Genomic DNA, 12807 nt, shown 5'->3' on the forward strand with positions numbered 1-12807 from the left:
CCGCCTGGGCCAGGCAGCCACAGCGGGGCGTGCACCCGTGGGCAGCCATCCACACGTGTCAGAAATAAGCAGTGCACGTGGCCAATGTCCATCGCCACCGGCCCGGCAGGAAAGCCCACCTCCTTCGCTTGGCCTCCCCGGGTTGGTTCTGAGCCCACCATGTGACTCTGAATAAGTGACTGAACCCCTTCGCACCCCAATTTCCTCATCTCTCAAATGGAATGAGAAGGTACCATGGCAGAGTCAGCTGACTGCCCACCAAACGTTTGCATCCCTTCTACCAGGAAGTGACAAGTGGCTGCCCAGGGAAGGACTACACTTCCCAGCTACCTTTGCATCTGGGTGTGGCCACATGACTGGTTCTGACCAATGGACTGTGAGTACAGTGATGCCTGGCACTACGGGGCCAAGGTGGTTAAGAGGCAGGTGTGCCTTTTCTCTCCTCTTTCTCCTTCCACTGAAGGAAGGTGAAGACCCAACCTTTAGGGATGGAGGCACATGCAATGGCAGGAGGCTGTGTCCCTGCAGGAGCACCTTGCTAGCAGTGAGATTACATTTAAAAAAATTTTTTTTAATTGATTTCAGAGAGGAAGAGAGAGGGCGAGCGCGATAGAAACATCAATGATGAGAGAGAATCACTGATCGGCTGCCTCCTGCACGCCCCACACTGGGGATCGAGTCTGCAACCCAGGCATGTGCCCTTGACCAGAATCAAACCTGGGACCCTTCAGTCCACAGGCCAACACTCTATCCGCTGAGCCAAACCGGCCAGGGCGAGAATTGCATTTCTGTGTGCTCTGCCCTGCAATGCGGGTCATCTGTTAGAGCCATCAGTGTTCGCCTCACTCATACAAACTCCCACCTCGGACGTGTGAGGATCCCCGAGACAGTATCAGATGCACGCCTCTGCTTCCCTTCGTGCTCTCTGCCTGGAACGCTCCCCCCCCTTGGGACAGCTAGTGAACCCCAACTCCTCCTGCAGGATCTGGAGGCAACAGCCCCCCAGAAGGGCAGCTGCCCTGGTAGGTAGGGCTGGCACACACCACATCTCTGTCAGGCTCAGCATACACTGCTGTGTGTCACTCCAGGAAACTGAGATTTCAAAGGTGCGAGGACAGACAGACACAATGGCCTGGCCTGGGCTCGACGCCCAGGAAATGGGGCTGGCATTGCCATCCCCACATCACCGGTGAGAGGACTGGATGCCAAGGTGAACCCAACTTGCCCAAGTCACGGGGTCAGGAAATGCGAGTCGGGCCAGGAAGCTGGGGTGACTGCTCCTGAGGGTTCCTGGTGCAAAGGTGCAGACAGACCTGCCTGCAGCTTCACAACCTGCCCTGCCACTCACTAGTGTTGCCTTCACTGGGTAACATGGAGGCCTCAGTTCCCCTTTCCGTAAAGGGGGTGAGGCTGGTGCCTGCTCAGAGCTAATACAGCGAGTCCTCGGGCAGTGCTAGGCGGGAGGAAGGACCCGCGTGCGGCCCCCTTTCTCCCGCAGCCTCAGTTTATGGTAAGTGCCGTCTCGGGATGTGTGGGACGTACAAGAACATCTCTGATGCTGGGAGGGAAATAAACGAGATTCCCGTGGGCCATGGCTCTGCCGCAGACGCCAGGCCATCAAGAGGTGATAATTGCATCTTTCCCACCAGAGGAAACCCTCCTAGACTTGCCTGGGGCTGGCGGTGGGGGCGGGACGCCATCACTCCCTTTACTCGACAACCCAGATAATGGGCTTCCCTGCCTTCTCAGATTTATTTGTGCGATTCGCCGCTCATTTGGAGGCCGCCGTGTTTAAACGTTTATTTCTCCTTCTGGGAACAGCACTGATCTCACTTCGTATTGATGACAACTCGCGGGTGCTCCGTGCGAAGAAGCGGGGCATCATCTCCATTTTGCCAGCGAGGAAACTGAGGCGGGAGCGGTGGCAGGGTGCGGGGGGGGGGGGGGGATGCCCACAGCCACCCAGCGGCAGTGCAGAGTGGGGAGCAGTTTGTCTGCGAGCCGGGGACAGGCGCTCACCCCACCCAGCCCAGGCAGCTCAGAGCAGCCCGCACTCGCAGCTGAGGAACGAACTGAGGGAGACGGCATTTCATGTGACAGGAACGAGCCTTTCCAACTCTGCTAGAACGGCCCGGCCGGCGTGGCTCAGTGGTTGGGCATTGACCTATGAACCAGGAGGTCACAGTTCGATTCCGTTAGGGCACATGCCCGGGTTGCGGGCTTGCTCCCCTGTAGGGGACTCGCAGGAGGCAGCCGATCAGTGATTCTTATTAATGTTTCTCTCTCCCTCTCCCTTCCTCTCTGAAATCAATAAAAAAATATTTTTTAAAAGTCTGCTAGGATGTGCAAACTGGAGCTGAAGAGAGCAATCACTTCCCGACACTGGTCCCCGCTCCTTCAGGACCCCCTGCGGCCACCTCCTCTGAGGCAGGCCTGTCCCAGGCCCTGGGACACCAAGAAGATTGGGCCTCATGCTGCTGCGGGCTCTATGTTCACTGCAGCCTCCCAGTGCCTCGAGCTGGGCCTGGCACACACTAGGGGCTCGATAAGCGTGTGCGCCGAATGGTGAATCCGGGTCAGCACCTCCTTCAGCAAGCACGCCGCAGCACCCACTATGCTCCCGGTGTCTGGAAGCCAGGGACAGAGGAGGCGGCACCGTGTGCTTCCCGGCCTGCTGCACGGGGAGGGGCCGGCTTCTCCACAGTCCTCCGCGGGACGCCACTGACCGTCCTGCAGCTCTCCCGTGAGGCAGGGGCCTCCTGGCCACGTCAGAGCAGACGGATGCCGATTCTGGGCCAGCCTGCCCTGGGTTTGGACCCCAGCTCTCGGCTCCCTCGTCTGTGAAATGGGGGTGATAATGCCACGTGACAGGATTTGGGTGAGGGTTCAACGAGCTGTGCCAGCCAGAGTGCTTGAAGGCACACCTGCCACAGTGCTCACCCCTGTTCCCGATGAAGAACCGAGGCTGTGGAGCCTGGAGCCCCGCCCCATCACACCGCCAAGCGGTGGCAGAGGCAGGATTTGAACCCCGGCCCGTGACTCCATGGAACCCTTTCTTCTGGTCCCGCAGCTGCGAGAGAGAGGAGTCCTTTGGCCTTTGAATCATGTTGAGGGCTGGGCTGGCTTTCGCACGGCTCCGTGGCTTAACCGCGGGCTCTTTGTCAATCAAAGGCAATCTTGGAGGCTGAGACTTCATAGAAGCTGCAAGAGTCGCAGCCCCAGGCCCCGCTCTGCCCCTCGGCAAAGGGCTCGGAGTCCACTCAGCTCAGCCATGGGTTCTCCGCTGGCTCTGCCACTCACTAGCTGGGCGGCTTCAGGCGAGTTCCTGCCCCTCTCTGGGCCCGTTTCCCTCTTTGTGTGACAAGGGGTTGCAGACTTGCTCTGCACCCTCAGTTGCAGCTGAAAGGCTCTTTATGGACGTGGGGCACCTTGTCCTCAGGAGGCCTCCAGGAGAAGGTCATCTCCACTGGAGGTGGGGACATGGAGGCACGGAGCAGGCAGATGACCGCAGCCAGGGTCCGCGCTGACTGTGGCTCAACTCTCCAGGGCCTCGGGCCCTACTATCCTCATCCGCTAATAAAGGAACCATGGACCCGCCGTCTCCCTAGCCGGCTGCTTACCTGCAGTGACGTCACGGTGGACAGGTCCTTGAGTTTCCCTTCCTCATCTTTCAGGTTATAGCCCTCGGGCCTCTTATCTCGCTCGGTAATCTTCCATAATTTGATGGTTTTGTCTTTAAAAACAGAACAAAGTGAAACAAGACCCACGATTAACACGGAGAATGGGCCATCCATCCGCCCTTGTCCCCCAGATACAGACGCACCGCCCGGAGCTCGCTCGGCCGCCACCCTGTGCTGGGAGCGGTGGTTCGTTCCAATTTCCTCCCCGGTAAACGGCCCCAGCGAACAGCTCCACGCGTGGGGCACCCGCCTTCCTTCTCTCGCTCCTCACCACGGTCCCCACGGTGACGCTGCTGGGTCAAAGGGCACGGCACGCTCAGGGGAGTGATCAGTCTGTCACCGACCCCCAGAGAGACGGCCCTGACGCAGCTCCAGCGTCTCCAAGCCCCTCCCTGAGGCCCCCCGCCCAGGGGAGGCCCTGTATTTCCGAGCAGCAACCCCTCCCCGAACCAGCACCCACTCTCCAGAAGCCTCACTTCTCTGCCATCCGCCAACATCATCGAAAGAATAAGTTGGCAGCTGTGAGCCTATTTTATGTGTCGACTGGGCTAAGCCGCAGGCACCAGCTCTTTGCTCAGACGTGTGTGAGTGTGGCTGTGAAGGTGTTCTGAGATGAGAGTAACATTTAACCCACAGAGTACAGCCGATCACCCTCCCTAGTCTGGGTGGGCCTCGTCCAATCAGATGAAGGCCCTAAGAGAAAACAGACAGAGGTCCCCAAGGAAGAGGGGATCCTGGCTATGGCCTTCCCCTCGAGCGGCCGGCCTTGGGGGGGGGGGGGCGCCATCACTCTTCCCAGGGTGGCCTGTGTCTGAGGGGCAGATGGAGACCAAGTCTGCCTCGGGTGTCCCCGTGTTCCCTGGCCCTCCTCCCTCGGGAGTGTCAGCCCACCCCAGGGGAGACTATCACAACCATGTTCAGGGCGCTGCGCATCCCCATGGGATGGCCCGTGTCCGACAGGGAAGGCGGGGACAGGGGCACGTTCACCGCGTGGGATTTACACCTACTCAGATGTGGTTTTTAGGAGCCAAAGACCGAGGAAAACGCTCACCGACCGTGTCAGTGCGGTGAAAATAGCATTTGATGCAAACCGTGACATCACACACCTACACCTGCATGCACACACTTAGGCACACAGGCACACATGCTCAGACACACACACTCATGCCTGTACACACACATGCTCAGACACACACACTCATGCCTGCACACACACACATGCTCAGACACACACACACATGCCTGCACACACACATGCTCGGGCACACATACACTCAGGCACACGCGCACGCAGGCACGCCCTCACCGTTGGTGGACAGCAGGGAGTGGGCGGCGTTCTGCTGAGGGAGCCATTTGATCTTGTTGATTTTCTCCTCTATCTCCAGGCTCTTGAGATAGTCGAACTCCGGCTCGTGGCTCTGGAAGGTGCTGTAGACGTCGTACTCACCCTGGCTGTGAGGCGCATTTTTACTCTGCAAGGAAACCCGATGGGGCCTGAGCTAGGACGGCAGGGGCGTGGGAACAGGCAAGAGCCGGGCCCAGGGGTTAAACCCAAGGTGGCCCGACAGCAATGGCAACCGGGCGTCCAGCGTTGCCCCTGGACCCACCAAGGGTCACCGGAAACCCAGCTTTTTCATCTCCTTGCCGTGTGGCTGTAGGACAAGCTAGCTCCTGTTTCCTGAGCACCTACCATTTGTGGACACTGAGCTAAGTGCGTCTCACGCCTCACCTTCCTTCTGTCCTCGAGGCCCCTCCATGCTGAGTACCATGACTCCCCATTTTACAGGTCAGCAAGTGGAGGCTCAGGGGTGGCTGAGCCTGCCTAGGCCACGTGTCCATTACATGTAGCTCCCTCCGCGGGGTCCGTCTGTCCCAGAGGCTGAGGCTGTGGCCTGCTCCTCACGCCCTCGTGTCCATGGGGCAGGACGTGAGGACTGAGCATGCTCTGAAGTGACTCCCCGGGCAGTGCCCCGTCATGTCAGACTCAGGTAGGGAATTGCTTCCCGGCTGCCCTCGCTGGGGGTCCCATCCTGGCGTGGGCAGCAGAGCCCCAAACTAGTGAGCTGGTGAGCCCACGCCGGGCACCAGGGGCCACTTCCCAGGAGACAGCAAGTTTATGGGACAACATGACACTAACCAGAGGCCTCACCGCCTGGCAGCAAATCCAAGGCACTTACCCGGCACAATGTCACGTTCCCGGGGAATGTTTAAAAAGCACCCACTGCCAAATGTCTACACCTGCCTTGCTTTCAGAACGCGTTCAAGTTCTTCAGTCTCCCTGCCTCCAATCACTCCGTGTCCCAGGAGCACTGGGTGTGACTAAGGCCAGTGGGACCGGGATTAACAACAATTAAAGGAGAAAAATTCAAAGCCGAGGCGCTGGCACCCCCCGTCGAACCTTCTTCCGCAGCTCGGCAGAAAGGAGGCTGGGCTCGGCCAACCCCGGGACACGCGCGTCCTAGGAGCTCACGGAGTCGGCTCGCTCCTGCCGCAGGCCCCGCGGTAACGGATTGGGCTGCCCGCGTCCCGGGGGAGTCCTTGCTTAGCCGCTTCCACCCCGAGCTCCAGCCCGGCTGTGAGGCTGTGAGGTGGGGAGGATGATAGCACGGCTCCCCCCCTGGGGCCCAGGGAGGTGACGGGGGACACAGGTGAGGTCTGGATGATGGTGAAGGACTGAATGCGGTCCTCTCCCCCCACATCCTTCCCTCTTCCCCCCTCTTTTCTCCCCCACGTCCTTATCCAGCATGTAATGCAGCAGGTGTCTGACGCGGGCGCCGCCCTCAGAGGCAGGGCTGTTAGGTGACAGGACACAGTCTTGGTTTCAATCCTGGCTTGTGCTCACTAGCTGGCGTGACTTCCCCAAGTGACCCTGTCTGTAAACTGCGGTGTCAGCCCCCACCCGCTGAGGTGAGCAGCAAGGGTACATGGGAAGTGCGTAGAGAAGGTGGCAAGGTATCTGCATGTAACAGGTGCTCAATTAATGGGGCCTTTTATCACCCCTTTCTTCCAGTGGTTCAGAAACAGCACCCAGGCAGGGTGTTCCAGGCGGCCTGTCTTACCCGAATTCCGCTGGACCACCCATGGGGCTGGGGCTCTGGGGCCTGAGACAAACAAAACCGCCACCCCCGCCCGAGGGCCAGCCTACAGCCTCCCTCCGCCCAGGATGGGAAGCGCCCGTACTGTGCCAGGGCAGCCTGGCTCTGCTGGTCCCGTGTCTCCAGGTCCAGGACACAGTGAGCAACCAGCAAACATCTGCTGAACGGACCAGGGGCCCTCCCTGCCCCAGAGCTGCCCGGTCCCGCCCTGCACCCGCGCACCCTTTCCAGCCAGCCCCGAGATCCTGCTGGGAGGCAAGCAAGCTCCCCAGGGATCATCCTGGTGGACCGTGGGGGCACCTGCTGAGACAGCCCCCCCCCCTGCTCCAGGCCCCGCCCCCCACCCCAGGCCCCGCCCCTGTCCCAGGCCCCCCCCCCCCCTCCAGGCCCTGCCCTCCACCCCACGCACCTCTGGCTCCCGCTGGAAGATGACAACCCGGCCACCCTTGTCGCCCGTGGCCAGCAGCTCTCCCGTGTGGTTGAACTCGACAGTGGAGATGACATCGGCTGGGGGGGCAGAGAGACAGGAAGGCGAGGCTCATTAGGACCCAGTCCCATGCTGTTCAACACAACTGGGCCCACCTCACCCCACCCAGAGGCCCTGCACCCCCAAGTGGGGCCCCACCAGGCAGCAGGAGCCTGAGGGGTGGGGAGACACCTGCCCCCTCCTCCCCGCTGGCCACTGGGCAGAGACCTGTTCACTCCGGCTCCTTCCTGCCTCCTGTCTCCTTCCCTCCTGCCTCCTGCTCCTCCCAGAAGCAGTTTGAGGGTTCCCTCCTGTACCCGCCAGGTGACTGGGATGCAAACCTGACACTCACTAGCCCAATTCTGGGGGCCACTGAGACCAACTATACCCCTTCCTGCCCACCCCCACTGAGCTCCCCTGGACGGGCCCGTGACCCTCACATTCCTGGTGGGGACTCGTAGGCACCGTGGATCTACTTTCAACAACCGCAGATCAGACCACGCCTCCTGGGCCCCACCCTCCACTCTGTTCTCCCACAGCTTCCAGGCGATGGGCAACCTGAGTCATGGCGTGTCTCTGCTCAAAACCCTCCACTGGTCCCCAAACCCAATCCTGATCCTCATCCCTCCAACCCCCTCCTCTGCGCAGCCCCCACTCTCGGTGATGGCAGCTCCGTCCTCTGCTGGCCGGCCTGACTCTCTCTCCCCCTTGCGACCTCCGTCCCCTCTCCCCTCATCCCACTGGCTCAGTCTTCATGCCCATTCCAGCCCCTTCTCTGCCTGTCCCCTGCGCAGGCCTACAGCTCCTCCCAGGGCTCCCCCGGCCCCGCCCTGCCCGGCTGGGCTAGCCTCAGCAGGGAGGGCAGCGAGAGGAGCCCGCACCACAGCCTCCAACGACCCCCATCATGTCAGAGGAAAGCAAAGATCTCGGAGCCTGAAGCGGTCCCTGAGGCAGCCCACATCAGGAGCCCAATCTCCCCCCGCCTCCCCTGCGCCGGAACCCAGCATTGCTGCCCCCACCCTGACCCTGGGCTGGGCCCTGTGGTTTGTTTGGGCCTGCGGGACACCAGCAGACAGGCCACCAAGCCGGGCCTGGGCCACTGCCCGGAGAAGGACCTGCCCAGGTGACCCGAGCCCATCGGTCCCGAGGGTGGGGGTGGGGGGAGGGCAGGAGGAGGAGGACAGGGGACGAGTGTGTGAGACCCAGCCAAGCGCCCAGGCAGGTCCCCAGCCCAACAAGCCCCGATCAGCAGCATCAGCAGATGCGTGATTGCAAATAGTCAGTGTTGAATGCCGGGGAGTGCCCTGTTTTTAACTCGGTAAAGAGTAACGGACGCCCTCTCTCCCAGCCTCGCCTCCCTCCACCCCTCATCCTGACAGCTCCACTCCCAGGCGGGCTCCCTCTTGTCTCCACAGCTGCTCTCAGCCTGGAGGGCTTTTCCCGCTGTTAGTCAATAAACGTGTTTCTCTTGTCCAGTGGCCGTCAGAGGCCCCGAGGCGCAGGTAACGCCCGCTTTGGCGGGAAAGAAAGCAGGAGGAAGAGGCGTTTGGGGAGCAGATGACGCGGGACAGACGCATTGGTCAAGAGGAACGCGCCCTGCACTCAACTCACACAGACAACACAGGGAGCAGCTCCTGGGAAGCGCGCACTGAGGTGGGAGTGGGGTGCGGTCAGGCCCCGGTGCTGGCACTGCCCCCTCCCCCCCTGCCCCCCCCCCCGCCCCACCGTGGGGAGGCCGGCCTCGCCCAGGGACACGGAGAGCCACACGCCAGGGCCACAGCCCAGCAGCACTGGGTCCCCGACATGGCACTGATTCTTGCTGCTTCCTATCAGCACCCCTAAGGGGGAAAGAGTGGGGTGTCAAGTTGTGTATAAAATGTTCTTCATTATATAGACCAGTGGTCACAGCCACGCCAACAGCACACACACCGGCAGAGACAGCCCGGCGGAGATTTCCATCCTGTCAGCAGAGGTGCCTTAGGTGATTGGATTGAGATATTTTTAATTCTCTTCCTTTAATTCCCTTCTCTCCCTACTTCTCTGTCTCCTAGATTCTCTGTAATGAATACATATTTTAATAGCTCTACTGAGGTACAATGGGTACGCAGAAATGCATGTATTTTACGTATATGGTGTGATGAGTGTGGACATATGCATAATTTATGTTATGTTTATGATGGAGAAATAACCATGCTACTCAGTTAGAGTGGCAGTGTAACCAAGGGTACCCAGAGCCAACGTGGCCCATAAATGCTGGGCGGTTACCAAGGTAACGGACACTAAACGTCGGCAGGCAATTTACAACATGTACGTCAGCTTCATATCCGCCACCCTCTGCCCCCGGCCTGCAGGAGGTGTGACTGTGAGTCCTGCTGGCAGACTCCTGTGCCGTTCCTGGGCCAGGCGGCCGTCCTGGGCTGGACCTGGGCTCCAGGGCCGTGGCTGCATCGCCATGGGCTGTCACACCCCTTCTTGAGGCTCAGTGGTGCCATCTGAGCAGGGGGACAGTTGCATGTGCCCAGGATGAGGAGCTCCAGGGGACGATGGAGGCGAGGGGTTTGGGAGGAAGAACCTCGGAGGGTGGTGCTGGCTGAGGAAGGGGAGCGGGCACATCACAGCACCTGCCACGCACAGCACGGCCACCCCACCCCGCTCTGCCGGGGGGCTGCTCCCCTGCGTTAGAGGTGGGAAGGGTGCACGCTCCCCCGCCCCCACGCACGAGGTGCCTTGCGGACGCTGCGCTGACCACAGACAGCGCCACCTTCGCGGGCCACCAGGCAGCTCTGATCACCATTCAGGTCTCCGCTGCCCCGGGGGAGCCGCCAAGTCCTCCACGCCAGCATCTATTCCTTTGTTTGTATCACAGCATCTCCTGTGGGGCCTGGGACAGCCCTGGGGATGGGGACAGCGTGAGGCCGCGAGAGGGTGGGCCTGACCCGGCAGACTCCGGCCCAGGCCCAGCAGCACCATCCGCAGGGAGTGAGACTGAGTTTCCTCGCCTGTAAATTAGGTCTCGTGCGGACTGTGGTGAGGACAGGGCTGCATGCAGGACAGGATGCTCAAATGGGGCTCCCCGAACCCCAGCTCCCACAGAGGCGCCCTCAGGCGGGGTCAGGACAGCATGGGGAGGGTCCAGAGAACCGGGACTGTGGGACGTGCTGGACCAGGACAGGGCACAGTAACAGCCGACCCTGGGTCCTCCCTGGACACGTTACAGCGCGGCCTCAGCAGGTTTGGGCATCTTCCCTGTGTGATGCGGCCACCTGTCTAATGCTACACGTTCCCGTCACCCCAAGAAACCCTGCGCCCCAGCGGTCACTGCCCCCTCCCGGCCACCGCGGACGTGCCTGTCCTGGACGTTTCACGTGGAGGGAATCCTACGACCTGTGGCCTGTGCCAGCCTCTCCCTCGGCCTCAGGCTCTCAGGTTCGAAGGCTGGAGCGATGGTCTCTGTCCTTTTTATGGCTGATGACACTCCCCTGGGGTCGCATGCTTTTACAGACGCCCGCTCCCTTCAGGCAGAAACCCAGGCCCCAGAAGAGGGGGCGCGGGGGAGGGAGCCTGGGAATGGCCCTGGAACCCTGACCACACTTGGCCCACATCTACCAGCGGAGGGGCCAGAGCAAGTGGGGGCCAGCCTGCCCCCTCGGTGGGTGCCTCAGGGCCAGGGCTGGGGCTGCCAGCTCCTCCCTGCCAGGCCAGACGGCCCCTGCAGAGTGGCTGTTGGCCTGGCCAGCACTGAGGCAGATGGGCCTGGGGACAGGGGACCGGGCAGCTGGGGGTCTGCCTGTGGTCAGCAGGACCCGGTCAGGCTGCGGGCCTGTTTCTAGGCCAGGTCGGATGGTGCTCACGGCAGCAGTGACGCCCAGATGGGGTCCAGCACAGCCCTCCAGGCGCCACCCCTCACTCAGACCCCTGTGGGCCCTCCAGGTGGTCAGTGGCCCGAGGCCAGAGCTACAGGGTCGGGCGGGGACCGAGGAGCCCATATGCTCCCACCTCTCCTTGCAGCACAAGCTCCTGAAAGCCCGAGGCAGCGTCGCCCGGCCTCTCTCCTGCAGACGGAGGTCCCAGGGCCCCACCCGGGCCCCGGATCAGAATCACTGGTGCCTGGAACCTGCATTTGACAAGGTCCCCAGGCGCTGAGGTCTGAGAGCCACTGGGAATTGCTGACCAGGCTGTGACGGGAGACCCCACTTTAAAAGCCCCCCGATTCTCAGCAGGTTACAGACGTGCCTGAGCCTGCTCGCCGGTCCCTGAAGGGATGTGAGGGTTTCGTGAGGCAACAGATATCTAAGTGCCCGGCAACGAACACCTGCCTGGAAAGTGTTAGTGCGGTCAGTACCGGGCTGTTCTCATCATGCACCCAAACCAAGTCCCAGACCGTGGGGTATGGAGAGGAGGGGGAGGGCGGGAGAGAGGGCCGGCATGTGGCGAACCTGCGGCCGGGTCCTGGGTCCTGACTCCGAATCCCACCCTCTCCCGCTCTCACCCCCCACCCCCGGCCCTGAGCCTCAGGTTCCCTCCGTGTGTGATGGCGACAGGAACTGCCCAGGCCGGAGGGCTCTGCCAACTGTCAAGCGCTGCCCCCTGCCAGCGTGAGGAGCCGCCGTGGGGAGGGATGTGGGGCCTGGTGCTGGCCGACCGGTGGCCGTGTCCGGGCAGCTGGCCTCGCTGGCTCCTCCCCCCTCCCTGCCTCCCGCAGGCGCGGCCGCTGCCCAGGCAGGCGAGTGGGGCCAAGTGGCCAGCTGACAGACCAGACACCTTCGGGCCGCATCACATCAGCGTGCCCATCGGAGCCCTGGCCAAGCCGTGTCTGCTCCAGGCAGGGGAGACGCGGCTCAGGCCTGAGCGGGGTGCTGAGGTCATGGCTGGCAAAGCCGGCCAAGCCCGCTGCCGCCTCTCCCGCCCCCGCCTGGCCCAGGCCTTGTCACGGCTCTCCTGGAAGGCTGGCCGCCTTCTCCTGGCCCAGTCGCCCCCGCGGCCAGAGGGACTTTCCCGAAACTGCAACATCCTCACCACGACCATGATCCTCCTAAAGCCTCCTGTGGCTCCCACTCCCCTCCCCCCTCGCTGCCAGCACAGCCTGCCCTCCCCCCTCGCTGCCAGCACAGCCCGCCCTGAGCCAGCCCAGGTGTTCTGCATTTTCCTAAACGGGGCCATTTATCCATTCAGTATTTACTGAGCACCTGCTGGGTGCCAGCCCCTGTACGAGGCACTGAGCATTCAGAGGTGGCCGGGGGGAGCCCTCCAGACTCTGGGTGCTGTACACACAGCCAGGCTCCTACCTCCCCCCACCTCATGGAGAGGTCCTGGATCCCTGCCTCTGGGGGGCAGGGAGGGAGGAGGACAGGGTGGACAGGGGCTGCAGTGTCAGGACCTGCACAAGAGGGGCTGGAACAGCAGTGACGGCCCCAACATCAGGGGCACCCCAAGGTGGCCGAGGGTGCGGGTGTGAGCTGGGAGGCAGATGGGCAGGGCCCCTCCCGCTCCGGGTGGCAGCTCCACCTCCCGCCTCGGTAGGCTCCATGCCCTCACCTGTCAGGTCCCTCACGGTTGGGACTGAAAG

General features: G+C 62.0%; 1 protein-coding gene across 2 annotated transcripts in view; it reads right to left on the bottom strand.

Annotated features, from left to right (window-relative positions):
- Nucleotides 1-12807, bottom strand: part of PPP2R2C (protein phosphatase 2 regulatory subunit Bgamma) — an 81631-nt gene that overhangs the window by 26527 nt on the left and 42297 nt on the right. For both annotated transcript variants that reach the window (XM_081105021.1, XM_081105020.1), the window contains exons 2-4: nt 7185-7282; nt 4987-5152; nt 3621-3733 (exon numbers count right to left, since the gene is read on the bottom strand). In XM_081105021.1, the coding sequence (XP_080961147.1) occupies nt 3621-3733; nt 4987-5152; nt 7185-7282 (377 nt within the window). The remainder of the gene's footprint in view (nt 1-3620; nt 3734-4986; nt 5153-7184; nt 7283-12807) is intronic.

This window comes from Myotis nattereri (genome assembly GCF_964212035.1).
Source record: "Myotis nattereri genome assembly, chromosome: 1".
Classification (NCBI taxonomy): Eukaryota; Metazoa; Chordata; class Mammalia; order Chiroptera; family Vespertilionidae; genus Myotis; species Myotis nattereri.